At 41.8% G+C, this 26,629-nt stretch overlaps 1 protein-coding gene across 3 annotated transcripts in view; it reads right to left on the reverse strand.

Annotated features, from left to right (window-relative positions):
* Positions 1-8,662: 8,662 nt before the first annotated feature.
* PLA2G4F (phospholipase A2 group IVF) overlaps positions 8,663-26,629 on the reverse strand; it is a 28,041-nt gene continuing 10,074 nt past the window's right edge. For all 3 annotated transcript variants that reach the window (XM_080996600.1, XM_080996599.1, XM_080996598.1), the window contains exons 10-20: positions 26,076-26,113; positions 23,696-23,831; positions 22,749-22,885; positions 21,757-21,979; positions 21,206-21,320; positions 20,646-20,783; positions 19,458-19,565; positions 17,558-17,752; positions 17,129-17,295; positions 10,626-10,812; positions 8,663-9,551 (exon numbers count right to left, since the gene is read on the reverse strand). In XM_080996600.1, the coding sequence (XP_080852726.1) occupies positions 9,328-9,551; positions 10,626-10,812; positions 17,129-17,295; positions 17,558-17,752; positions 19,458-19,565; positions 20,646-20,783; positions 21,206-21,320; positions 21,757-21,979; positions 22,749-22,885; positions 23,696-23,831; positions 26,076-26,113 (1,668 nt within the window). In that variant the 3' untranslated portion in view covers positions 8,663-9,327. The remainder of the gene's footprint in view (positions 9,552-10,625; positions 10,813-17,128; positions 17,296-17,557; positions 17,753-19,457; positions 19,566-20,645; positions 20,784-21,205; positions 21,321-21,756; positions 21,980-22,748; positions 22,886-23,695; positions 23,832-26,075; positions 26,114-26,629) is intronic.

Genomic DNA, 26,629 nt, shown 5'->3' on the forward strand with positions numbered 1-26,629 from the left:
AGGAGGAACCGGCAAGCCACTCCAGTATCCCTGCCAAGAAAACTCCATGGACAAAGACAACAGGCGTATAAAAGTTATGACGCTGGAAGATGAGCCCCTCAGGTCGGAAGGCGTCCAACATGCTACTGGGGAAGAGCAGAGGACAAGTACAAGTAGATCCAGAGCTGATGAAGCAGCGGGGCTAAAGCCGAAAGGACGTTCAGTTGCGGATATGCCTGGAAGCAAAAGGAAAGTCCGATGCTGTAAAGAAAAATATTGCATAGAAACCTGGAATGTAAGAACCATGAACCTGGGTAAGTTGGATGTGGTCAAAAATGAGATGGCAAGAATAAATATTGACATCCTGGGCATCAGTGAACTAAAATGGACGGGAATGGGCGAATTCAGTTCAGATGACCATCATATCTACTACTGTGGGCAAGAAACCCGCAAAAGAAATGGAGTGGCCCTCATAGTCAACAAAAGAGTGGCAAAAGCAGTACTGGGATGCAATCTCAAAAATGATAGAATGATCTCGATACGAATCCAAGGCAGACCTTTTAACATAACAGTAATCCAAGTTTATGCACCAACTACTGGTGCTGAAGAAACTGAAATTGACCAATTCTATGAAGACTTACAACACCTTATAGAAGTGACACCAAAGAAGGATGTTCTTCTCATTATAGGGGATTGGAATGCTAAAGCAGGGAATCAAGAGATAAAAGGAACAACTGGCAAGTTTGGCCTTGGAGAGCAAAATGAAGCAGGGCAAAGGCTAATAGAGTTCTGTCAAGAGAACAAGCTGGTCATCACAAACACGCTTTTCCAACAACACAAGAGACGACTCTACACGTGGACATCACCAGATGGGCAGCATCGAAATCAGATTGATTATATTCTCTGCAGCCAAAGAAGGAGAAGCTCAATACAGTCAGCAAAAACAAGACCTGGAGCAGACTCTGGCTCAGATCATCAGCTTCTTATAGCAAAATTCAAGCTTAAACTGAAGAAAGTAGGAAAAACCACTGGGTCGATAAGATACAATCTAAATCAAATCCCTTATGAATAGACAGTGGAAGTGAGGAACAGGTTTAAGGATTTAGATTTGATGGACAGAGTGCCTGAAGAACTATGGATGGAGGCTCGCAACATTATACAGGAGGCAGCAACGAAAACCATCCCAATGAAAAGGAAATGCAAGAAAGCAAAGTGGCTGTCCAATGAGGCCTTACAAATAGCGGGGGAGAGAAGGCAAGCAAAATGCGAGGGAGATAGAGAAAGATACAGGAAATTGAATGCAGATTTCCAAAAAATAGCAAGGAGAGATAAGAAGGCCTTCTTAAACGAACAATGCAAAGAAATAGAGGAAAACAACAGAATGGGAAGAACCAGAGATCTGTTCAAGAAAATTGGAGATATGAAAGGAACATTTCGTTCAAAGATTGCCATAATAAAGGACAAAAGTGGTAAGGACCTAACAGAAGCAGAAGACATCAAGAAGAGGTGGCAAGAATACACAGAGGAATTATACCAGAAAGATATGGATGTCTCGTACACCCCAGGTAGTGGGGTTGCTGACCTTGAGCCAGACATCCTGGAGAGTGAAGTCAAATGGGCCTTAGAAAGCACTGCTGCAAATAACAAGGCCAGTGGAAGTGATGGTATTCCAGCTGAACTATTTAAAATTTTAAAAGATGATGCTGTTAAGGTGCTACACTCAATATGCCAGCAAGTTTGGAAAACTCAGCAGTGGCCAGAGGATTGGAGAAGATCAGTCTACATCCCAATCCCAAAGAAGGGCAGTACTAAAGAATGCTCCAACTACCGCACAATTGCACTCATTTCACACGCTAGCAAGGTTATGCTTAAAATTCTACAAGGAAGGCTCAAGCAGTATGTGGACCAAGAACTCCCAGAAGTGCAAGCTGGATTTAGAAGAGGCAGAGGAACCAGAGACCAAATTGCAAACATGCGCTGGATTATGGAGAAAGCTAGAGAGTTCCAGAAAGACATCTACTTCTGCTTCATTGACTATGCAAAAGCCTTTGACTGTGTCGACCACAGCAAACTATGGCAAGTTCTTAAAGAAATGGGAGTGCCTGATCACCTCATCTGTCTCCTGAGAAATCTCTATGTGGGACAAGAAGCTACAGTTAGAACTGGATATGGAACAACTGATTGGTTCAAAATTGGGAAAGGAGTACGACAAGGCTGTATATTGTCTCCCTGCTTATTTAACTTATATGCAGAATTCATCATGCGAAAGGCTGGACTGGATGAATCCCTAGCCGGAATTAAGATTGCTGGAAGAAATATCAACAACCTCAGATATGCAGATGACACAACCTTGATGGCAGAAAGTGAGGAGGAATTAAAGAACCTTTTATTGAGGGTGAAAGAGGAGAGCGCAAAATATGGTCTGAAGCTCAACATCAAAAAAACGAAGATCATGGCCACTGGTCCCATCACCTCCTGGCAAATAGAAAGAGAAGAAATGGAGGCAGTGAGAGATTTTACTTTCTTGGGCTCCATGATCACTGCAGATGGTGACAGCAGCCACGAAATTAAGAGACGCCTGCTTCTTGGGAGGAAAGCAATGACCAACCTAGACAGCATCTTAAAAAGTAGAGACATCTCCTTGCCAACAAAGGTCCGTATAGTAAAAGCTATGGTTTTCCCAGTAGTGATGTATGGAAGTGAGAGCTGGACCATAAAGAAGGCTGATCGCCGAAGAATTGATGCTTTTGAATTATGGTGCTGGAGGAGACTCTTGAGAGTCCCATGGACTGCAAGAAGATCAAACCTCTCCATTCTGAAGGAAATCAGCCCTGAGTGCTCACTGGAAGGACAGATCGTGAAGCTGAGGCTCCAATACTTTGGCCACCTCATGAGAAGAGAAGACTCCCTGGAAAAGACCCTGATGTTGGGAAAGATGGAGGGCACAAGGAGAAGGGGACGACAGAGGACGAGATGGTTGGATAGTGTTCTTGAAGCTACCAGCATGAGTTTGACCAAACTGCGGGAGGCAGTGGAAGACTGGAGTGCCTGGCGTGCTCTGGTCCATGGGGACACGAAGAGTCGGACACGACTAAACGACTAAACAACAACAACTGAGTCCTCAGGAGGAGTAGGACTGAGTCAGAAGCAAACCTATGTATCCCACCAAGTTTGTTCTCAGTCCAAAGAGTCTTTATACATATAAAAGGGTAGGACTGTGGTTCCTTCAAAAACCTGCCAAAGCATTTCAGGTTTGCCAAACGTTTTTGATCCCTAGTTAAAACCTGAATTTAGATTTCCACTCTCACCATCTGTTGAAAATGTTTCATGTTTTGTTTTTCTGGTTACCAGTCCTTTTAATTTCATGGAAGAGAGGCAACCAAAAATGGGAAGGAAATATGGTACTTACGTGGGTCGGCTGCAGTGATATTTCTAGCTTTCAAGATTTTCACAGTGAGCTGAGAAGTGGGGAAGGTTTGGATCTGCAAAGCAAATGTATGATTTGATGAAGTCACAAAACTGAATTTAACTACGCACACGTACCAGCAAAAGGAAACAGAATAGATAATCTCAGAATTGTAGCATGATAAGACAGGAGCATATCTGAGAGGTACTTTAACCCAGAACATGAACAGTAATTTGAAGGTAAGGTTCAAAACAGATGAGGAGGTGATATTTGAAAGAGCCCTTCTATGAGTTACAATCTCATAGAATCTCATACAATGCTTTACCTACTTAAGCTCAAGACCTTGTACTCAGCTACACAGTTGCAAATTGTAAAATGCAGTATACAAATGTGCAGTGCTTTTCTTCTTTAAAAAATGTTTAGGGGTACTCTCATTTTGACTCAAGAAAATCACCATTTTATAGTACAAATCAGGAAAAATAAATACAGTAAATGGATAAAAGTACAAAGATGCACAAAATGTTTAGGGGTATACGTACCCCTGCATACCCCCAGAAAAAAGCACTGCATATGTGACACTAGATGGCAACAGTGAGCTATGTAAAATTCAATGTATTTTCATCATATTTTTTTTTAAAAAAGCATTTTCACAGCGTTTTTCATATGTGTACAGATTCCACCCCTCACATGTTAATCTTACTGGAATGCCCTCAAGTGTCCTGACCCTGTAGTGCATGTACTGCATATGTACACACACACACACACACACCAGCCCAAAATGTGTTCCTCCATTTGCCCCCTCCCCTTCCAGGTGATACTTTGCATCAAATATATATATATATATTGAATAGCTGTACTATTAAATTTACCTCCGGCAAACTGGTAGTCGGATCCTCAGACATCCTGTATTCTCAAGCCTCATGCAGTCAGATGAGAAAAATGTCAGGTTGTGCTTGAGGGAACTGGTTCCTTGACTGAAGGGGACTAGTCCTGGTTGTGTCTGCCTTTAAAGTGACAGAACTTGGAAATCGTTGTAATATAAGCAGAAACACAACCACACCCTTGGTGATTAAAAACAAATACTTTAAGAGTGCTCCGTGCACATATAAATAGAAAATTATTATTTTTAACAAGTTTGCACTGTATTTTTATGGTGTGGCCAACTGAGTTATGCACATCACTAGCTGACAAAATTCCAGAGTTCCTTTCCTGGTATCCATTACCAAATGTGACCTCAGAGCTTCTCCAGATGCTAAACCAAGTCATGCCTAGATTGTTAAATCATGCAATGTAGCCATCAGTTTTTACCTAGTACAATATCCAGTACCCAGATTAGCTGTACTGCAGGGGACTGAAGATTGCAGTACTGCCAGGACTTTATTGTTGTTCAGGGTGGTAAAATTATTCAGAGTACTAAAAGGCAATATAGATTGCAAGGGGCTCCAAGAGGATCTCTCCAAACTGGGCAAATGCGCTGTAAAAAGGCAAATGTGATTCAGTGTAAGCAGATATGATGTGATGCACATAGAGGCTAATTAGATAAACAAATAAATCCTATCTTCACATATAAACCGATAAGGGCTGAACTAGTGGTGACCAACCAGGAAAGAGTTATTTGGATTGTGGGGAATAGTTCAATGAAAGTGAAGATGTAGTTTGCAACAGCTGTGAAAAAGGTGGATTCTAAGTTAGGGATCATTAGGAAAGGAATCAAAAAATAAAACTGCCAATATAAGAATGTCCTTATATTTGGTGCAACCACACTTGGAATACTGTGTACAGCGGAACCTTAGTTTTCGAACGTAATCCATTCTGGAAGCCTGTTCGACTTCCGAAATGTTCAAAAACCGAGGATCAAAGAGTTGTCAGCAAGTTCAATGGGGGAAATTGAGAAATGCGCCTCAGAAGCCGTTTGACTTCCAAGGCGCATTTGAAAATGGAAGCATTCACTTCCAGGTTTTCAGCATTCGGCTTCCAAAACATTCGGCAGCCAAGATGTTCAAAAAACGAGGTTTGACTGTGCTAGGTGAGTCTCGGGGTACCTTCCATCTCTATGGTACTATGATTTGAGGCATTTTAGCTTCCCTAGTTCTATAAAATGTATGCATGCTATTTTCTTATTATTTAAAAAAGGTCATGCATTATGTTCATGTGTCTCACAAAGGAAACTCTTACCTGCTGCGTGTACAATTGCAACAATAGCTTGCAAAGTTTTCTTCCCTTTCTGGAAGGCAGGAAAGTGCAGGTTTAGATGCATAAGGGCTTATAATACAAGATAGTAACCAAGTTCTACAGCTGTTAAGTAGACGCAAATATAGTTTTATCACACTAAATAGCTTTTCATTTGAAGAACAAGCCACCTCTGCTCAAAAAGCCTTAGAAATATTGCATATTTTTGTATACAAACATCGAATCTGGTTGCTGTTGCATACATGAGGGAGGGGTCAGCAAACTTTTTCAGCCGTGGGCCAGTCCACTGCCCCTCAGACCATGTGGTGGGCTGGACTATATTTTGAAAAAAAAATATGAACAAATTCCTATGCCCCACAAATAACCCAGAAATGCATTTTAAATAAAAGGACACATTCCACTCATGTAAAAACATGCTGATTCCCAGACCGTCCATGGGCCGGATTGAGAAAGCAATTGGGCCGCATCCGGGCCACGGGGCTTGGGTTGCCTACCCCTGCATTAGGGCATTGCCTACTTGCAGGTGACCTAACAGAATACCCCACTATGAGGCTGTTTCCTCACTATACCAAACCACATTGGTATCATTACACATCCGATCTGCAGAATGGCAAGGACAAATGGTGCCCCAATTACTGTCCCTGACACTGGTGGCTGATTCTACGAATTGGTGCTGTCAGCGACTGAGAGGTGTCACAAGCTCCCAGCCCATGGGTGCCTGGGTGTAGGCTAAGCAAAATTCCTCACAAAGGAGGTGTCATAGTTTGACCTTAACATTTCAGGTTGTTTCTCTCACAGTTATAATTGGCATGTGAAGCAAGGTCCATTTCAAAACCCAGTGTGCGCTAAAGGTTTGCTTAATGTCTACTTGTTGATACAGGAAATAAACATAGCAATGATGATGATGATTTTAAAAATCTTTTGCTTATTTGCTTATTTTTAAACAGCCATGAGAAAAGCCTTAGGATAACCATTCATCCTCTTGATTCATTGCATTGGCATCGCCAATATAAATACATGTAACCACTTCATTTAGCAATACAAAATTGTAATATTAGATCACTGCACTACCCCGTCATTGTCCATCACAGCATCATACTCACATTCAGCTGTACAAAAAACACGTTTTCCTGGATAGTTTTACAAATAATTTTAACTAGAAGTCACTAGAACATAATCCATATATCACTTTTAGTAACCTGGTCCAGGTCATATGATCTAGACTGTTTTATCTGACTATTATTATTATTACCGTAATTTCTATGGCGCCCTTCATCTGAAGATCACAGGGCAGTTTACAGCATAGAAACACAAAAATAAATACCCTAAGAACAACCAAAAGCAACAATGCCCCACTTATACAACAACAATTCATCTTTTAATTAAAACATATGCAATATTTAAATTTTCTAGATTCATTAAAACTTTGGCCATGCAAAAGAGCTCCTCTGGGCAGCTTCTTGAGTAAGCGAAGGATGCACTGGACCTTTTGTCGCTTTTGCTCTGGCCAAGTTCTGCAGTGCCCAGTCAGGCACAACTGTTGTCAATAGCCCTCCTCTTCTCTGTGTTCCAAACTGCGGTAAGAACCTTAACAGGATTGCTGACTTCCCACCACATATCCTCAGTGGTCCTCATGCTGTGTATAAAAGTGAATTTACAGTGCATGGTCTTTCTGCTAAGAACTCTCCGCCTTTGTTTTCAATCTACTCTTCTGCTACAGCAAGTATCTCTCCTTTTCCAAATTATTTTTATTCAGTATCACCTTTCTCAAATTATCCCACCCATCATTTTGCTGCAGAAATGATTAACTATAGGTGTAAAAATGGGTGGAGAACTATCCTCAGTTATGAATTTCCTGTTTGGTGTGACATTTAAATTATTTGTGCATTGGATGTTCCTTTTCAATGTTCATGCATTTTTTAAAAATGGAACTGGTTGAAAGGTTCACATACTGAAAAATATACACTTCTTATGACGAGGACCTTAAAGAGCCAAACCTGCATAAACAAGCCGCTGCACAAGCTTAATATAAGCAATTTTAAAGGCTTGAAGTTGTTTGCCTTATTAGACCACTAAGAAGTGCAAAAGCAGCTTTTGATACGGGACACTTAAGCAACGTCTCTGTTGCGCAGTTCAAGATCAGTTCACGGGTTGTCATGACTACTAACTATATTTCATTAAAAAAGAAATTCTTTTGGTTTACCATGTTAAGAACTTAGCATTCTCACCCAGGCGCCAAAATGTCAATAAACTGCAGTATTCAACCAGCTCTCTGCCTTGTGTGAGCAGAAGTGCTTTCCAGTCACACAAAAGTCTTTGGGTACATGCCACTGTCGTGAAGCATTTCACTTTAACATTTCATATTTCAATCATAATATAAATCAATAACAACAACAAAATATTTCGTAGTCACCTTGGCTTAGACCTCAAAGTACAACATTTCTTAGCGGCTACTGGTATTGGGATGATCCAGATCTTGTTAACTAAATCCTAGAGACACTGGGCAGTAAATTCTACAAGAACTTTTACCAAAGGTTGTATTCTGTCATAGTTCAAATGTCAAAGGTGAAACATTGCTTATTTTCATGGAGAAGGACTTCGTTAATGAATATATGACACAAGGTCATATAGTGGCTGGGTATAAATAATAAATTACTATTATTATTATTATTATTATTACTACTACTACTACTACTACTTCTACTTCTACTACAGTGGTACCTTGGGTTACATACTCTTCAGGTTACATACGCTTCAGGTTACAGACTCCGCTAACCCAGAAATAGTACCTCGGGTTAAGAACTTTGCTTCAGGATGAGAACAGAAATTGTGCTCCGGCGGCACAGCAGTGGCAGGAGGCCCTATTAGCTAAAGTGGTGCTTCAGGTTAAGAACAGTTTCAGGTTAAGAACAGACCTCCAGAACAAATTACGTACTTAACCCAAGGTACCACTGTATTATTAAGCAACTGAAGTCCAGCAGTACGTTAGCCCAGTGGACCCTATACGCCCAGGTATATAAATTCAATCAATCAATCAATCAATCAATCAATCAATGCACATGTATCAAATGCTCAGAATGACAGGGAGACTAGAAAAATATTTTTATTTATAAAAGTACTGTTGTGCTTCATTACCAAAATTAAGATTAACAAAAGTTTTGTAAAAAAAAAAAAAAAATTCACTTTCTTGTGAATTTCCATGATATGAAGACTCCTGTCCTCATTATTCAAACACACAGTGATTTCTTAAAATAAATAACATTCTTTGTGCACTGATGTAGAATGCCAGTCACTCAAGATGAGGGTTAAATTTGACGGTATCAGTGTTTCTTCTTCAAAGGTATTCTTTCAAAGTGTAGTAATTGCATCCCTTTACCCAGCAGAACATGTAACATTAATTTCATATTCTTTGATTAAGACTATTTACAATATGATTACAATAAAAATAAATATAAAACAGTTCTCAGATTTCCCCACCCAGATATCAAATGAAATATATACCCCAGTGGACATTCAGAAATGGACTTCTTAAATATTGGACCTGTAGCACTGGAAACCTACTGCCAAGTTTTATCCACTGAACAGAAAAAGGAAAGAACAGCTTTCTTTGTATGTAAACTTAAGTTTCCAGTGCAATCAGAAGAGAATTTCACAGTGCAACATCCATTCACATAAAAAGGACCCTGCAAAGATTAATTTATTTCTACTGGGATCTTTCACAAAAGCACTGCAATCCATTCACTTCCCAGTTTTCAAAGAAACCCTAATCCTCTTTTCTTCTTTCGTCTGCTTAAAGCCATACTTAATGCTTTAAAAACAGCTTCCTTGTTATTCAGTACATTATAGCGACTCAATTCTAGCAGTTTGTCAAAGTCTTCCGGTTCATAGGTGAAGTTTAGTGTCCAGTATGGCGAGTCCATTCCTCCAATCACAAAATCACCAAAGGATTTCTCCTCTTCTGATTCACGTTCTATTCCTGCAGCCAGAGGAGAGGGAAAAGATACATTGCGTGAATACCTTCCTTCAAACTTGTTCTGAGGCAGGAATGAGGGGTCTGTAGTCAAACAACATCTGGAGGGCCACAACTCCCATTCTTCCTGACAACTGATCATGTTGACTGGGGCTAATTGGAGTATGAACATGACTGCATTTTACTATATACTGTATTTTACTATACCACATTACAAACAAGCATAAATAATTAATCAACTGGGGTGGGATAGTTGGCTAACCATGACAATTAAATTAACTGCTCCCCGTTCTCCCAAATTTCCCAGAAAGTGTGTCTTGCGTTATAAAAAACAACATTCATGTTTCATACAAACTGCGAGACAAGGACAACTGTGATTTCAAGGAGGAATGGGAACTTTATACAAATTATTTAAAAATACAACAAAATGAACTGGACTCCTTGGCAGGTTTTGAATAAACACATACAAATTTATTGTTGATAACATGATGGACAGGTATGTAAGGATATATACAGTTTTATAATATGCAGAGAAAATATGTGCAGCGAAATCAGGGAGAGGAGCTGAGGGAAGTCCTTGGGGGGGAATAAAAAATGGGGGGGATTATGTAGGTGATTATATGGCTTGATAATTTGTTATGTGGAAACTGAGCAATAAAAAATATTTTAAAAAACCAACAACAACAACATTCATGTTTAAGATGTGTGTGTTTTTATTGGAAGTCCCAAGCAAAAATGATGATCCAAGTTCTTCATAATATGTCAGTATTGATGCTGTCCCACTAGCTAATTATAAGCCACTGAAATATTAAACCAGATCACCAGCATACGTGACAGAACTGGTTGGTAGGGTAGAGCCTTATTCATAAAGGAATTAGTAATTTTCTATTTAGATTTTCAAGTTCTTAAAATAGACTGTTCTGAGGACACTCAGTTCATTTCCTCACCTTTTGCTGTTCTCCAGAACAGCTTAATGACCACACCAAAATCAAGTTCAAAATGTTCAGTCAGTTCAACATTCTACTTGGGAATAACAACTAGATACTTTAAAATGCAGGCTGTGTAAGCTCACGTGTTTACCTGGTGCTTTGTATTTGTGGAAGGTGTCATTAACGAGAGGGAAGTGAAGGACTATGGGAACCTTGGGATTCTCAGCATCCATAAACATGTAACATTCCTTGGGATTTTCTTTATCTTCCTTGGTGAAGATGATTTCTGGGAAAGGAATGTCCCGTTCTTTGCAGTACCTCTGAGTCAATTCTAAGACCTGAAGTATTAGAGGGACATAAAAAACAGTCAGGCAATTATTAGCACCTTTTCCCTATGCTCATTTGCTTGAACTGGAACCATACTGGAAAAACTTCAGCTGAACTTGAACTAGTGCCAAGAAAACTTAAGAAGCCAAAAAAACCCAACAATCTCAAGTTGACTTGGCAGGCTACAATGATTTGTCTTGACTTCCGGGGGCGGCGCGAACGGCAATGGCGGTCCTCTTCTGAACGGGAGAGGAGGCTCCACAGACAACGGGTCGTCCGCTACGGCGAAGCGGAGACCCACTCCGGAAAACCACAGGCAGCAAGAGCTTGTGGTCTTGAGGCTCGGTGGGCGCCTTAAGTGACCCTCCAAACGCTAAAGGAACCCCGTAAGGGGCTCCGGAGCGTGGAGGGGGGTTGCGGCGCTGAGAGCTGTTTCACAGTCTGCGGAGCGAAGCCGCGCTGCTGCTGCCGGTGAGCGCTGATCCCTTTTCCTGTCAAAATTCGGATTCGGACGAAAAGCAACTTACTCGTGAGTAAAGACTGAATCACTTGAAATTAGAGACTTTAAATTAAAAAATTTGAATTTGCTTGAACTTGGCTGAAAGCGGAGAGACGTGGAAACAGAAAGTCCGTCTTCCGCTGCCATTGAACTTGAAAAAAGCAACTAGTTGGAGGAGTGGAGGCTGAAAGAAAGAGATTTTAAATTTTACAGATCTAAGCACCCACTGAACCTGCAACCTAAAGTAAAGATCCTAAGTTAAAGATTTGGAATTATTATTTGCACTTGACTTTCCTCCTTTTATTGGATTACAATCAAAAGGTGAAACCCAGGGTCCGGAGCTGCCTGAGCTTTGAGAGACTGAGCTGTCAGTACTGCAGATTTGGATATTGTATATTGGAACTTGCAACAATCTGAGGGTATTGAGACCTTTTAATTTGAAACATTCTTTTTGGAGACAAATAAGCACTGTCTGTAACAAAGTGATTATTTATTAACTCTGCTAAATATTTGTATCTGAAGGTTCCTGGATACTAAACTAGACTCTGAAAGACATTTTAAGCTCCCTCTAGAGGATTGGATTAAAACAGTGACTTTACATTTACATTTACTTTCGATTCCCTTGTTGTTTGCTTGCTCTGGGCCTTTCTATTCCCATGGGAATAACTCAGTGTGACCTTGACTGATAGATAACGTTGGAATGAGTGGCACAAGAAGAAGAGGAAGAGTTAGACAAACAACTTTAACAACTCTAACCTCAGCCTCGCAGACACGCAGATCATCTGTACCTACTTTGCCCTCAGAAGTAGAAGTAGAAGAAGTTGCCTCGTTACAGGCAAAAGAGGGAGAGGGTGAAGTAGAGCAGTTACAATTGGAAGATATGGCCTCAGGAGTATCTGTTTCTGTTTTAGACAAAATCTTTGAAAAATTGGAAGCTTTGGACAAGAAAGTAGATGTGCAATCAGCAAAGATTGACAAAAATACAGAATGCCTAAATAAATTAACTATACAAGTGGTACAGAATACAGAAGCAATTGGACAGTTAACGGAGGCCACAGCAGAAAATCGGAAATTGGCTGAGGATACCAGACAAAAATTGGAAAATTTAGAACAAGAGGTAAGACCACTCACTAAACAAGTTGGGGAACATCAGATCTATCTTTCTATGATAGAACTGCGAAATCGTGAGAATAATTTGAGGATTAGATCACTACAAGAGGCAGAAGAAGGAAATCTAGCTGAGTTTTTGACCAAAGAATTCTCCAAGTTCTGGAATTTGGAAGAAAAGGACTTTAAAATTGTGTCAGCTTTCAGACTTGGAAGATTTACAAAGAAGGAGAGGCCCAGAGACTGTTTGATAACATTGAGATCAAAGGAGGAAAGGGACAAGATTTTGGGCCTACACTACAGAAAGTCACTGGAGGTTTTGGACAGAAGAATTGAAATTTACAAAGATATTCCCAGACAATTGTTGGATCTTAGAGCCGCCTACTCTGAACTTGCCAAACTACTAAGGAGCAACGCAATTCCATTTAGGTGGGAATTTCCCCAAGGAATATCTTTTACCTTTAGAGGGAGAAAGGTCAAAATTAGAACATTGGAAGAGAGAGACAAATTTTTGTCTACACACGGAGAGGACCTTCAAAAAGGAATTGAACTACCTTCTGGGCCTGGGGCAACGCCAGCACCAACACCAGCACCTGGGGAACCTGAAGATCCAGAGAAGATACCACCCCTGGAGAAATAACCAGATCAATTCAGGATGTCTCTGCAATTGTTGAGTTGGAATATTAATGGTTGTAACATTCCGGAAAAAAGGAAGAAAATATTTTATATACTAAAAAAAGAACAATTGGACATTATTTGTTTACAAGAAACACATGTGACGAGGCTCCACAGAAAAGTGTTAATAAATAAAAGATTGGGCCAGGAATTTGTATCGTCGGATAAAGTTAAGAAGAGAGGCGTGGTGATATATGCAAAAGAGAGCCTGTCACCCAAATTCTTATTTAAAGATGAACATGGAAGAATTTTGGCTATTGAGATACAATATCAAGGAGAGAAACTGTTGATATTAGGAATCTATGCACCTAATGAAGGGAAATCGGAATTTTACAAGAAGCTGCAGGAGACAATGCTGGATTATCTGGACTACAACAACATCATAATGATGGGAGATATGAATGGGGTCGTATCAACTAACATGGACAAGTCACAAAGTCAAAATGTTACAAAAGACGGCAGACTACCTAAAACTTTTTTTGAAATGACAGACAATATGGATTTGATTGATGTTTGGAGGACAAAGAACCCACTAGGAAGAGAGGGAACATTCTTTTCTGAAGCCCAACTGACATGGACAAGAATCGACCAAATATGGATTTCTAGAGGCCTGGCACCTAAGGTCAGAAAAGTGGAAATCTGCCCAAAGACCTGTTCCGACCATAATGCAGTAAAGATGGATATGACACTACTACCAACTGGATCCTTTAGATGGAAGATGAATGACAATTTGTTCAGAGATCAGGAAATTACTAAGAAGGCCCAAAAAGTTTTGAAGGATTATTTTGAGATAAATATGAATACTACGGTGGAAAAAAGAATCGTCTGGGACGCAAGTAAAGCTGTAATGAGGGGATTCTTGATACAACAGAATGCAGTAAAGAAAAGAACACAAAATGAGAAAAAAGATAAGATCTTGGATAAAATAAAAGAATTAGAGAAGAAATTAAGAGTGAACCCGAAGTCACAGCCAACTCTGAGAGAAATTAAACTTTATCAAACACAATATTCTAAACTGATAAATCAGGAAATCGAATGGAAGGTTAAACTAATGAAACAAAAAACGTTTGAGTCGGCGAATAAATGTGGAAAACTGCTAGCTTGGCAGTTGAAGAGAAGACAAAGATTAAATACGGTTACAAACTTAGAGATTGAAGGAAAAAACATTCAGAATCCAGTGGACATCAGAAAGTGTTTCCAGAGATACTTCAAAAAACTATACACCCAAGGGCCGCAAGACGAAGCTGAGATTAAACAATTTTTGGCAAAAAATGGACTATCCAAATTGTCACAAGAAAATAGGACAATCCTGAATTCTAAAATAACACGACAGGAGATTGAACAAGCCATTCAGAACATGCAACTTGGCAAATCTCCAGGGCCAGATGGGCTGACCTCCAAGTACTATAAGACATTAAAAGACTATTTGATACAACCTTTGATGGAGGTCAGCAATGAAATTATGGAGGGGAAGAGGGCACCGGAGTCGTGGAAGGAAGCGTTTATCACATTAATACCAAAGACGGAAGCTGAAAAGACACAACTTAAGAACTACCGTCCCATCTCCCTTTTAAATGTGGATTACAAAATATTTGCAGACATTTTGGCAAGTAGATTTAAAAAAGTTTTAAATGAAGTAATCCATAAGGACCAGGCAGGCTTTCTCCCAGGTAGACATTTGTTTGCTAATACAAGGAACATTATTGATATCTTGGAACTGTTGCAAACAGATATAAACACAAAAGCAGTTTTAATCTTTATAGATGCGGAGAAGGCCTTTGACAACATCTCCTGGAAATTTATGATGGGAAATTTAAAAGAGATGGGAGTGGGACGGGGTTTTGAGAATGGGATTGAGGCGATATATTCAGAGCAGAAAGCTAAACTGATAGTTAATAATGTGGTTACAGAATAGTTTAAAATTGAAAAAGGAACTCGACAAGGTTGCCCTATCTCCCCTTTGTTATTTATTTCGGTTCTGGAAGTGCTATTGAATATGATTAGAGGGGATCGGTTGGTGGAAGGAATTCAGGTCGGACAGAAACAATACAAATTAAAAGCTTTTGCAGATGACCTGGTTTTGACCTTGCAGAAGCCAGAGCCTGGTACGAAAAGAGTATTACAACTGATTAATGACTTTGGTCGGGTGGCTGGATTTAAATTAAATAAACAGAAAACTAAGGTTTTGGGAAAAAATTTGACTGATACAGAGTCAGAACGGTTTCAGAATGAGACGGAACTTAATGTGGTTAAAAAAGTAAAATACCTAGGGGTAAACATAACAGCAAAAAATCTAAGTCTATTTAAGGACAACTATGAAAAATGCTGGACAGAAATTAAGAGGGACTTAGATAGTTGGTCAAAATTGAAACTTTCTTTGTTAGGCCGAATTGCTGCTATCAAGATGAATGTATTGCCAAGGATGTTGTTTTTATTTCAAACACTTCAGGTTTTGGACAAAACGAAGTGCTTTCAGAAGTGGCAGAGAGATATTTCTAAGTTTGTCTGGCAGGGCAAAAAGCCCAGAATTAAGTTTAAGATATTAACTGATGCAAAACAAAGAGGGAGCTTTGCCCTGCCAGACTTAAAGTTGTATTATGAAGCCGCAGCGTTCTGCTGGCTAAAAGACTGGCTACTTCTTGAAGACACTGATGTGTTAGATTTGGAAGGGTTTAACAATGCTTTTGGATGGCATGCATATTTATGGTATGACAAGGTTAAAGCAAATAAGGCCTTTAAGAACCATATTGTCAGAAAATCACTGTTTAATGTCTGGACAAAATATAAAGACTTGCTGGAAAATAAAACACCAAGGTGGCTTTCACCTTTGGAAGCTAAGGCCCGAAAAAGACCCAATATGGAGGCTAAATGGCCAAAATATTGGGAAATACTAGAAAAGGATGGAGATAACTGGAAATTGCAGAGTTTGGAAAAAATGAAAGACAAAGTGCGAGACTGGTTACATTACGCTCAGATTAAAGAAGTTTTTAAAAATGACAAGAAACTAGGGTTCCAGGTGGAGAAATCGAAACTAGAAACAGAATTGTTAGAACCAAAGACTAAGGTACTTTCAAGGATGTATAACTTGCTGTTAAAATGGAATACACAAGATGAAACGGTTAAATCGGCTATGATAAGGTGGGCACAGGACATTGGGTATAATATCATGTTTGAGGACTGGGAAAGGTTGTGGAGTATTGGATTGAAATTTACTGCATGTAATGCTTTGAAAGAAAACGTAATGAAAATGATTTATAGATGGTATATGACCCCAGTCAAACTTGCAAAAATTTACCACCTGACTGACAATAAGTGTTGGAAATGTAAAGAGTGTGAGGGAACGTTCTTCCACCTCTGGTGGACTTGCCCTAAAGTGAAGGCGTTCTGGGAAATGATTTATAATGAATTGAAAAAGGTATTTAAATATACCTTCACTAAGAAACCAGAGGCCTTTCTTTTGGGTATTGTCGGCCAAGGGGTGGTAAAGAAGGACCAGACATTTTTTATGTATGCAACAACAGCAGCAAGGATACTTCTCGCAAAACATTGGAAAACTCAAGATCTACCCACACTGGAAGAATGGCAGATGCAACTGATAGACTACATGGAACTGGCTGAGATGACCGGCAGAATTCGTGACCTGGGAGAAGAGAGGATTGAGGAGGATTGTAAGAAATTTAAGAATTATTTACAAAAATATTGTAATTTGAGTGAATGCTAAACAGGATGCTAGATCAAAATAACTGAGCACCACTAAATTTAGAGGATTTTAAGAAAATAAGTAAGATTGTGAAAATATAACTCCTTTTGAGAACTAGAAGATTATGAAACATAGAAGGGATATAAGAATGTAAATAAGATAATAAATTGCTGACAAAATGTTATAACGATGAAAGTGGGAGCGGGAGATGCGAGGAAGTCCAAAGAAAATGTGAAATTATGTTAAGATAAATGTTACATTGTTTATTATGTTCATTTCTATTGTAAAACCCAATAAATTGTTTACAAAAAAAAAATAAAAAAAAAAATACAATGATTTGTCTTACCTCAAACGGCGCTTCCCAAGAATAATTGAATGATAGGATGACATCAACATCTCTCTCTGGTTGCAGTACCAAGGGGAAGGGAGAATTGATAGAAAAGCCACCATCCACAAGGTACAGACTTTCTTCCATTGGAGTCAACTTATTAGGGAAAGCGTCTAAATGAGTACCTAAAAAAAAGCAACACAGTATGCTAAAAAAAATTTTTTTTACCAATGGTGAAACAGAACCGCCAATACCTTCAATGGAAATTCAATTTATAATTGAATGTTTTATACTAAGAGAGGAAAAGCCATGTCTGTATTTGGCACCTGACTGGATTTTAGTGGAGATCTGACACTGTTAACAGAGGATTTTCCCACTATGCAGGTTTCATTTGCTAATCTATAAACTTTAGGGAAGGTCGGTTTTTATTCCAAAAAGAAATTTTACCTTTCCCGAGCACAAATTTATTGACTCTGATGTAATCTTTGTGCAGGTACAATCCTTGCATGAAATTGAAAGTTTCCCCAGCTGTAACACGAGACTTGAAGAAGTCCTGGAAAATTTGTATCAAAGGTCCGCCAGGTATAACCAGACGAGTCTTCAGCCTCATAGGATCCCGGAGATGGGATCGTCGACAGTCATCTACAATCATGAATCACGCAGTGTTTTTAATATATATATATCTCCAATCTTTAGGTTTTGAGAAAACAGATACTTCAATTAGCATGAACACTCTTTACACTTTGTGAGCCCTTGAAACAATGCGCACAAGATTTGTGTATTTCACTTTGCCGTATATCTGCTGTTGAAATATTCATTTATATGCCACCTTTGTGCTGCCTCAATAAATAAAAACACAATAAATAAAATTATTTTAAATGATAAGCAGCGTTAACAGTTATTAAGAAGACCAGGTAAAACTGGTATCAAGACTAAAAGAGTTAAGTTTGCTCCACCACATGTAAAATAATTTAAGAGTAAAGTTCAGATTTGGAGTTTATGTGTACCTCTCATGGTTTCACCACCCATATAAGACAGCCATTTCTGACTTTCATATATGTAAATACTATGATACCATGTGATCTGCAACTGATAGCTCTTTATATACCATTCTCACCATTGACCAGTAAACATTCCTACAGTATTGCCAATAGTAACTGATAAGAAAAATCACAGACACTGTGACCATGTGGATCTTACTGTTATGAGTTCAAACCTGTTGACTTTAAGTACAGCATTCATCTGTAGAGGTATCTTTCTAGGCAGAGGCAGCCAATGTGGTGTCTCCCAGATGATGTTGGACTGCAGTTCCCATCATTCCTGACCAATGGCCACGCTGGCTGGGGCTGATGGAAGTTGCAGTTCAATGACATCTGGAGTGCAGCACATTGCGTAGGCAAACAATGTGCCAAGCTGTTAGGAGCCACAGGAAGACAATGCACACCGCCCACACTCCTATCCAAATTTGCCCCTCTTATCGGCTCAAACTTACATTCCGGGATCAATTGGAGAGGGTAAGGTTGGCTGTGAATATGGGAGGCATCCACAGACCTCCTATCACTGTAACGGCTTGGTGCATTGAGTGTCTCAGATGTGCACAAGGAGTAGACAGAAATAAGCTTCTGTAATACTGTCTTGGGATCCCTTCAGCAGTACATGGGAGCTACAGCTGAGTTGGACGGGATCAAGCTGGTCATTAACCAGCAACAATCCCATATTTTTCCCAAGAACGATATACATAGATTTACCTTCCCCTCTCTCCCCGGCCCCAAACATTTTATCCTCAAACAAACAACTGTATGTTAAGTTGAGTTATGATGATTGGCCCAAAGTCAAACAACACTCATTGCTGAACTTAAGATGCTCTGAATTCAAGTCGAAAACTCTATTACAGAAATGTAACATGTGTTAGAATGAAGAGAGATGACTAAAAATAGCATATCAGGAAAACAATCTTAAGATATGGGCCTGATTCCTAATGCTGCCAAGGAACTCCTGGTTGGCCCTGGCAGGGTCACACATTCTTCTCAACAGCTTTGTTTCAATTGCAGTTTTTTCAAATGTTTCCCTGCCTTGTAAGTAATTTTGCAATCAATTAAGTAGCTCCTCCACTTTTCTCAAGAACAAAGTTGGAATAAATCATCCCATTAGCAGATGAGAACAATTTTGACGGTATTCATAGAACAAAAAGTTCAACTACCCTTTAAATTTATGCCTGTTCTATTGACTGGCTATTGTTTGAAAGTTTCAACATTATGTTAACAAGAAGGTACCATAGCCTGCCAAACCAAATTCTCACGCAAAGATATTATTGTGCAAAATAATGCAGAGCAACTTCGTTCCTTACCAATAACTTTGACAACATCACCAAGAGATTCTAGAAAGCTCAGTCCTGAACCAACCACCTTCAAAAATACATCATCCAGACTCGCAGCAAAGGCACTGCCCCACATTCCTGTAGAGTAATTAGGAAATTATTTCAAATCAAATTTAAAGGCTCTCCCCACTTTGGCAAACAAAAATATACACATGATCAAGGTACAGGCTGCAACCTTATCTTGTGTTAGCTAATATTAAACCTCAGATTCTCCACATGAAGAGGTAGGTCTGAGTTCTTTGTGTGTGCTTCCTCTAGTGGTGTTTCAAATAAGATTATTTCAAAAGAGTGCACAGGACATTAGCAACACAAAGGCTGCAACTGTTTTCAGCTTAAAGCTATATGCTGGGACATTATTGCTAACTTTTGCAAAGTTGCCACAGGTGCAACTGTTATTGCATATTTTAATTATGATTTCTTGGTTGTACATTGCTCAGAAGGCATTTTGGCATATAAGCCAAAGGATATGGTGGCAAGTACTTTTAAAGGCTGCGACTCATGAAAAGTTTGAGATTAGATAGTGGGAAGGGGCCAGAGGACCATCCATCCTAAGATACAACATAGCAGGCCTACCAACCCACCAACAGATCTAGCTACAACATTTAGTGTAGCTTGTACTGTAAATGTAAAGCAGAGTGTTGTCAGGAAAGTCAAACCACAGTAGAAGGCAAATCCTCATCCACAGATGTGCCAGATTGTAAGCGTAGGGGGGTGCAACATCAGGATGTCAGGGGGAGCCGGGGGTGGAGCTGAACACGGTGACCCCATTGGCTGGCGACTCCTCCTGGAACTGCCACTGGTGGGAGGCTAGCTCGACTCTCCTTCCAGAAGGAGAAGGAGGAGGAACTAGCCATGCCACACTTGGCTCTGCGTTTTGCCTCCACGCTTTTGGGACATCACGGGGGGGGGGAGCGGCTCCTACTCCAAAAATATTGAGAGGCCTGAAATGGGATCAACCCTCAGGAGATGGCAGCCCTGCTCACCCACATCTCTACTAATGTGACCCGCAAAGACATTCCTTCTCAACTTGAAATAACAGACCATGACAAAACCCACCCAACAAAACCCCTGTAGGCCATAACTGAGGAATCAGAAGGTAATGACACTATGCTTCATGAAGTTATTGTCTCTGCCTTACAACCAGCACAAAGTTCATACCCTGCAGGTAGCAGATCCTGGGCTCAGAATGTTTCTTAATCAGTCGCCCCATGAAGAACTCGCTGTCAAAATCTTCTGTTCGGACAAAAGCACCATACTTGCGAAATCCAACCTCATAGGGCGTGAACTCACACCATTCTAACAGGGAAAATACCAGCACCACATCAGAAACAGGTAAGCAAACAAGGCTGCTGTATTCCCCCCAGTCAAAGTAATAAGGCTAGTTTATATGCTGCTCACGTGTTTAGCGTTCACATGTTCACTATAATAATGAAACTGTGCTGTCAAATCATGACATATGAAAAAAGGGAGAGCAAAATACTATGAGAGGAGTTAAGGCTTACGCAAAGTATTTCCTGACCCATCGCAATTAATCATCCACTTTTCTATCCTTACTATTTCTCTTCCATCACCAGCCACCACCCCCATCCTTTCACTTCACCCTCCTTAATGGGCAGGGAAATAATCAACTGTGCAATGGCAAGTAAATGGCCCATGCTAGAGGGGGAAAAAACTACTTACAGATTTTATGAGAAAGAAATACACCTGCCTTACTATACCTGCAAAGTCACCACCACTAACGTTGGGCCTCACATTAACGGATGCATAGATTGGGTAGGGATTCTGCCCCCGTTTCACAGCTTCTTGCTGGTCAGACAGCTTTGACTGGTCTTCCTGAATAGAGGAGAGGCAATAAGGGTTTCAGATTTAGAATTTACTTGCAATGCATATATATTACATATACAGTCGTACCTTGGATCCTGAACGCCTTGCAAGTCAAACATTTTGGCTCCCAAACGCCGCAAACCTGGAATTGACTGTTCCGGTTTGTAAACTATTTTTGGAAGCCGAAGGTCCAACAGGGCTTCCACGGCTTCCGATTGGCTGCAGGAGCTTCCTGCAGCCAATCAGAAGCCGCACTTTGGTTTCCGAACATTTTGGAAGTCGAACGGACTTCCGGAACGGATTCCATTCAACTTCCAAAGTACGACTGTAGGTGGTGATGATTTATTAAATTTGTATACAACCCTATATCCGAAGATCACAGGGCAGCTCACAACATAAAAATACAAAATAAAAACACAAAGTGCATAATAAAACAAAAACACACCTTCTGCTGTAGGAAAAACTCTACAATAAGTCCCCACAGGTCTGTGAAAGACACTTTCCGTCCAGCATTCTCCATTGCAACCAGTTCTTGAAAGTAATACTTCAGCTGCTCTGAAGAAAAAGCTCCTACTTTACTGCTTGACATTTTATCCCGGGCAGTGCTGATAAAGTCTCCAGGATCTTTACTGGACCACTCAGAATCTTTATACAGCATTGACATGCACCTGCAAAGATAAAATATTAAATTTCTGCATCAGATCTAATTTTTATATACTATCCGCTACTTTTTCTAAAGTAAGAGTATTTTAGAAGTCACTGTCTGCTTAAAAAGACTAAGGGCTCTCCCGTGCCTAGAAAGCAAGGGTCTGAGCAGTTTTCTGTTTGTCCATGCTTTCTAAGCACAGGTCCAACTAGTTTTGCCTTTCCCACGCTGGTTTTCCTGGGGGGAAGCAGTGGGCCAAATGTAGATGAGCTCTAAATAAACTTGAGAAGAAAGTGTTCTCTTCCGTTGTGGCTACAGCACAAAGAAGCTGTAAGGGAGACTTTCTAGCTTAGAAAGGGAATGATAAGCTGTAGGAGACATATGAACAGGACAAGACAAAGTTCATGATATGATTTTTAAGCACTCTAAGAAACAAACCCAAAGCTGAAGAAGCATATTTTGTACAGAAATACATGGTTTTATTTAAGGGCTACAGATGCATCCATTCTATTTGTATGTGTATTTGTATGAATGTGAGTGTGACAGAGTGTGTGCGGGGGGAGAGGGGTGGCTGCTGGGAAATCAACTGACTGTCCTATTTTTTAAAAAAACTTATTGAAAAGTGTGCAGTTTCACTTTTAAGCTTATTGAAAGGTTTTGTAGGCAATTATTTACTTCATCAGATGCTAGAATGAAACACTATTTTAATCAATACTCCAAAAAGCGCAAGAAGAAATGTTATTCCCTCCTCTGGTTCAAGATAAGAAATAAGAATTTTCATGCTCACATACCATGTAGAGCCTGAGATCCCAGAGAGATATGTGACAGAGTCAAGAAGATTTAGTTGCTGAAGCCCAAACAGGCTGCCATAAAATGATGTCAGTGCTCTGATGCCTCCACCAGATCCTAGGACTGCTATAACAGGTACCTTAAAAGGGGGTGGGGGAGAAAGCAGGTGAACAAAATTGTGCATTGTATATGTTACAGAGTATTCCTATTATTCCACTATTTGTCTGACAGAATCATTTTAAAATATTTTTAGTTGGTAGGTTGAGTTGAGCTGGAGCTAATTAAGGCTTTCTCCGAGACTTTCCAAGACTTTCTCTAAGACTTTTAACTCAAGCTTTTACCTCAAACTTTGTGAATTTTGTTGAGGAAAAGCTGCCAAATGATAGAGTTAAAATACTGAGGCTGATAAAAGCTAATAAAAGACTGATAAAACGAATAAAAACCGCACAACTGATGCAGAGCTCAAGTTAATGCTACCACTAACGATGCCATCTTGAAGACCTGTTGGGTCTCTGGACCGTAATAAAGATTGATTAATAAAGATATATATAATATATATATATTTAGAAAAACCAAGGCACCTAATTAAATGAGATATGTAATATGGGATATATAATAACCAGTGTGGTGTAGTGGTTTGAGTAATGGACTAGGACCTGAGAGACTAGGGTTTGAATCCCTGCCCAGCCATGAAGCTCACTGGGTGACCCCGGACCACTCACTGCCTCTCAGCCTAACCTACCTCACAGGGCTGTTGTGAGGATTAAAATGAGGAGAGAGAGAGAGATCCATGTATACCAACTTGAGGTCCTTGGAGGGGGAAAGGTGGGACATAAATGCAATAAAAGAAATTAAATGAATAAACTCTTGAACAACAAGATGCCCTATTTTATTATGAGCTGTAGCCAATTACGAATGGCTCTGCATATCATATTGACAAGTCACATACCTCTTCTTTATCAAGGTCCTCTCTCAACTGCAGCGTCTTCTTTAGTGCCTGAGATACTATTTCCTTCCTCTGGTCCAGAAACTGTTTCTCTTCTTTACAAAGATCAAAACCCAGACGTACATCAAGATCCTTTGTCCTAGTATAGAAAATAGTGTTAAAGGAGAAAATATGGTGGTTATATACAGTATAAAGGGCCTGGCAACCTTTTTGGCCAACATGTGATGTGGGGTGAGAGATGCGTGTCAGGTGTGGGACAAGATCCAATATTCTTCTCACCTCCTCTTAAATACATATACTTTCTCCCCCCCCCCACACACATACAGTTTTCCCCTCCCTTAAAAAATAATGGAAAGATGTATGAAGTGTTTCAGTATTCTGAAAAAGTTAATCTCAAAAATCAAATCAGGCTTGGGTAATTTCAAGACAAGAGACGGGAGACTTAAAAAAAAAACAACTAAGCTACCGTATTTTTCGCTCCATAGGACGCACTTTTTCCCCTCCAAAAATGAAGGGGAAATGTGTGTGCGTCCTATGGAGCGAATGCAGGCTTTCGCTGAAGCCTGGAGAGCGAGAGGCATCGGTGCGCACCGACCCCTCTCGCTCTCCAGGCTTCAGGAAGCTATCCGCAAGCCTTGCAAGCCCGGTGGGAGTTCCCGCGGGCTCACAAGGCTTGCAGGCAGCAGCCTGCAGCCCCGGCGAGTGTCTGCAAGCCTTGCGCGCCCGGCAGGAGGTCCCGCCGAGCGCGCGAGGCTTGGGGCAGCAGCCTGTCGCCCGAAGCACGGGGAGCCCTCCGGAGGGCTCCCCGTGCTTCGGGCGAGTGTCTGCAAGCCTTGCGCACCCGGCAGGAGGTCCCGCCGAGCGCGCGAGGCTTGGGGCTGCAGCTTGTCGCCCGAAGCACGGGGAGCCCTCTGGAGGGCTCCCCGTGCTTCGGGCGAGTGTCTGCAAGCCTTGTGCGCCCGGCAGGAGGTCCCGCCGAGCGCGCGAGGCTTCGGGCGGCAGCTTGTCGCCCGAAGCACGGGGAGCCCTCCGGAGGGCTCCCCGTGCTTCGGGCGAGTGTCTGCAAGCCTTGCGCGCCCGGCAGGAGGTCCCGCCGAGCGCGCGAGGCTTGGGGCTGCAGCCTGTCGCCCGAAGCACGGGGAGCCCTCCGGAGGGCTCCCCGTGCTTCGGGCAAGTGTCTGCAAGCCTTGCGCGCCCGGCAGGAGGTCCCGCCGAGCGCGCGAGGCTTGGGGCTGCAGACTGTCGCCCGAAGCACGGGGAGCCCTCCGGAGGGCTCCCCGTGCTTCGGGCGAGTGTCTGCAAGCCTTGCGCGCCCGGCAGGAGGTCCCGCCGAGCGCGCGAGGCTTGGGGCTGCAGCCTGTCGCCCGAAGCACGGGGAGCCCTCCGGAGGGCTCCCCGTGCTTCGGGCAAGTGTCTGCAAGCCTTGCGCGCCCGGCAGGAGGTCCCGCCGAGCGTGCGAGGCTTCGGGCGGCAGCTTGTCGCCCGAAGCACGGGGAGCCCTCCGGAGGGCTCCCCGTGCTTCGGGCGAGTGTCTGCAAGCCTTGCGCGCCCGGCAGGAGGTCCCGCCGAGCGCGTGAGGCTTCGGGCGGCAGCTTGTCGCCCAAAGCACGGGGAGCCCTCCGGAGGGCTCCCCGTGCTTCGGGCGAGTGTCTGCAAGCCTTGCGCGCCCGGCAGGAGGTCCCGCCGAGCGCGCGAGGCTTGGGGCTGCAGCTTGTCGCCCGAAGCACGGGGAGCCCTCCGGAGGGCTCCCCGTGCTTCGGGCGAGTGTCTGCAAGCCTTGCGCGCCCGGCAGGAGGTCCCGCCGAGCGCGCGAGGCTTCGGGCGGCAGCTTGTCGCCCGAAGCACGGGGAGCCCTCCGGAGGGCTCCCCGTGCTTCGGGCGAGTGTCTGCAAGCCTTGCGCGCCCGGCAGGAGGTCCCGCCGAGCGCGCAAGGCTTGGGGCGGTAGCCTGCAGCCCGAAGCACGCGAGGCTTGGGGCGGCAGCCGCGGCGGGGGGGGAATAATTTTTTTTATTCATTTCCCCCCCCAAAAAAACGAGGTGCGTCCTATGGGCCGGTGCGTCCTATAGAACGAAAAATACGGTAAGTCATGGCTGAAAAAGAAGGAAGTCAAAAGTGGTTGAGAATCCAACATACAGTGCATTGGAAATGCATGTGTATTTTTCCCTGCAGCTCTAGCACCCAAAAAGGCAAACAGCTTTTGAAACTAAGTAACGCCTCTTCTGCACTGGGAGGCCTTTGCAGGAAAAGGCTCAAAGAGCACACTAACTCGTTGGACAGCATCCTCACCCATATGCACCTGTGTTTTCTTTGGCTGGCAATCACGAATCCAGAAAAGCAAATTAAAATTATGCCCCTAAAACAGCTCCTGGGTGCAAGACTCACATTTTTTCAGCCTTCACGTGTAGATCCACACTTAAATCCTAAGATGAAAGACAGCACACACTGAAAGAGGTTGCGGGGGGAATTTCCCAATTAATTAACCCATGCTCTTCTTGTTAACCAGTTAGTGAAATGTTATCTTCCTTTTGGTCCCTTAACCCCACGCTACCTCTACCCCAAAGACCTTACTTTGAGTCAGTTTTGCAGGACCTTACCCACAGAGCAAATAAACACAGAACATACCTTTTCAGGCAATCCCAGCACCATCTCATGTGCCTAACTGAATAAAACCTTAAAACCAAGCCAACAGATTGACCTAGTGAATATCTGTGTGTGTTTAGGGACAAACATGTGGTACTTTTTGGTGGCAGGGGACTTGAAAGAAAACACAATACATTTATACTTTAAATCAGGCCTGCATAACTTGTGAGATACTAAACCAAATACCAAAAGGCTAATGATAATAATAAACCTTCCCTTAAATGACAAATTTCCAGGGGGGAGGGTGGGTCATGGGGGCCAGATGTGCTTAGCTGCCTACAGATTAGCCACCCCAA

The sequence above is a fragment of the Podarcis pityusensis genome (assembly GCF_964106645.2).
Source record: "Podarcis pityusensis genome assembly, chromosome: 1".
NCBI lineage: Eukaryota > Metazoa > Chordata > Lepidosauria > Squamata > Lacertidae > Podarcis > Podarcis pityusensis.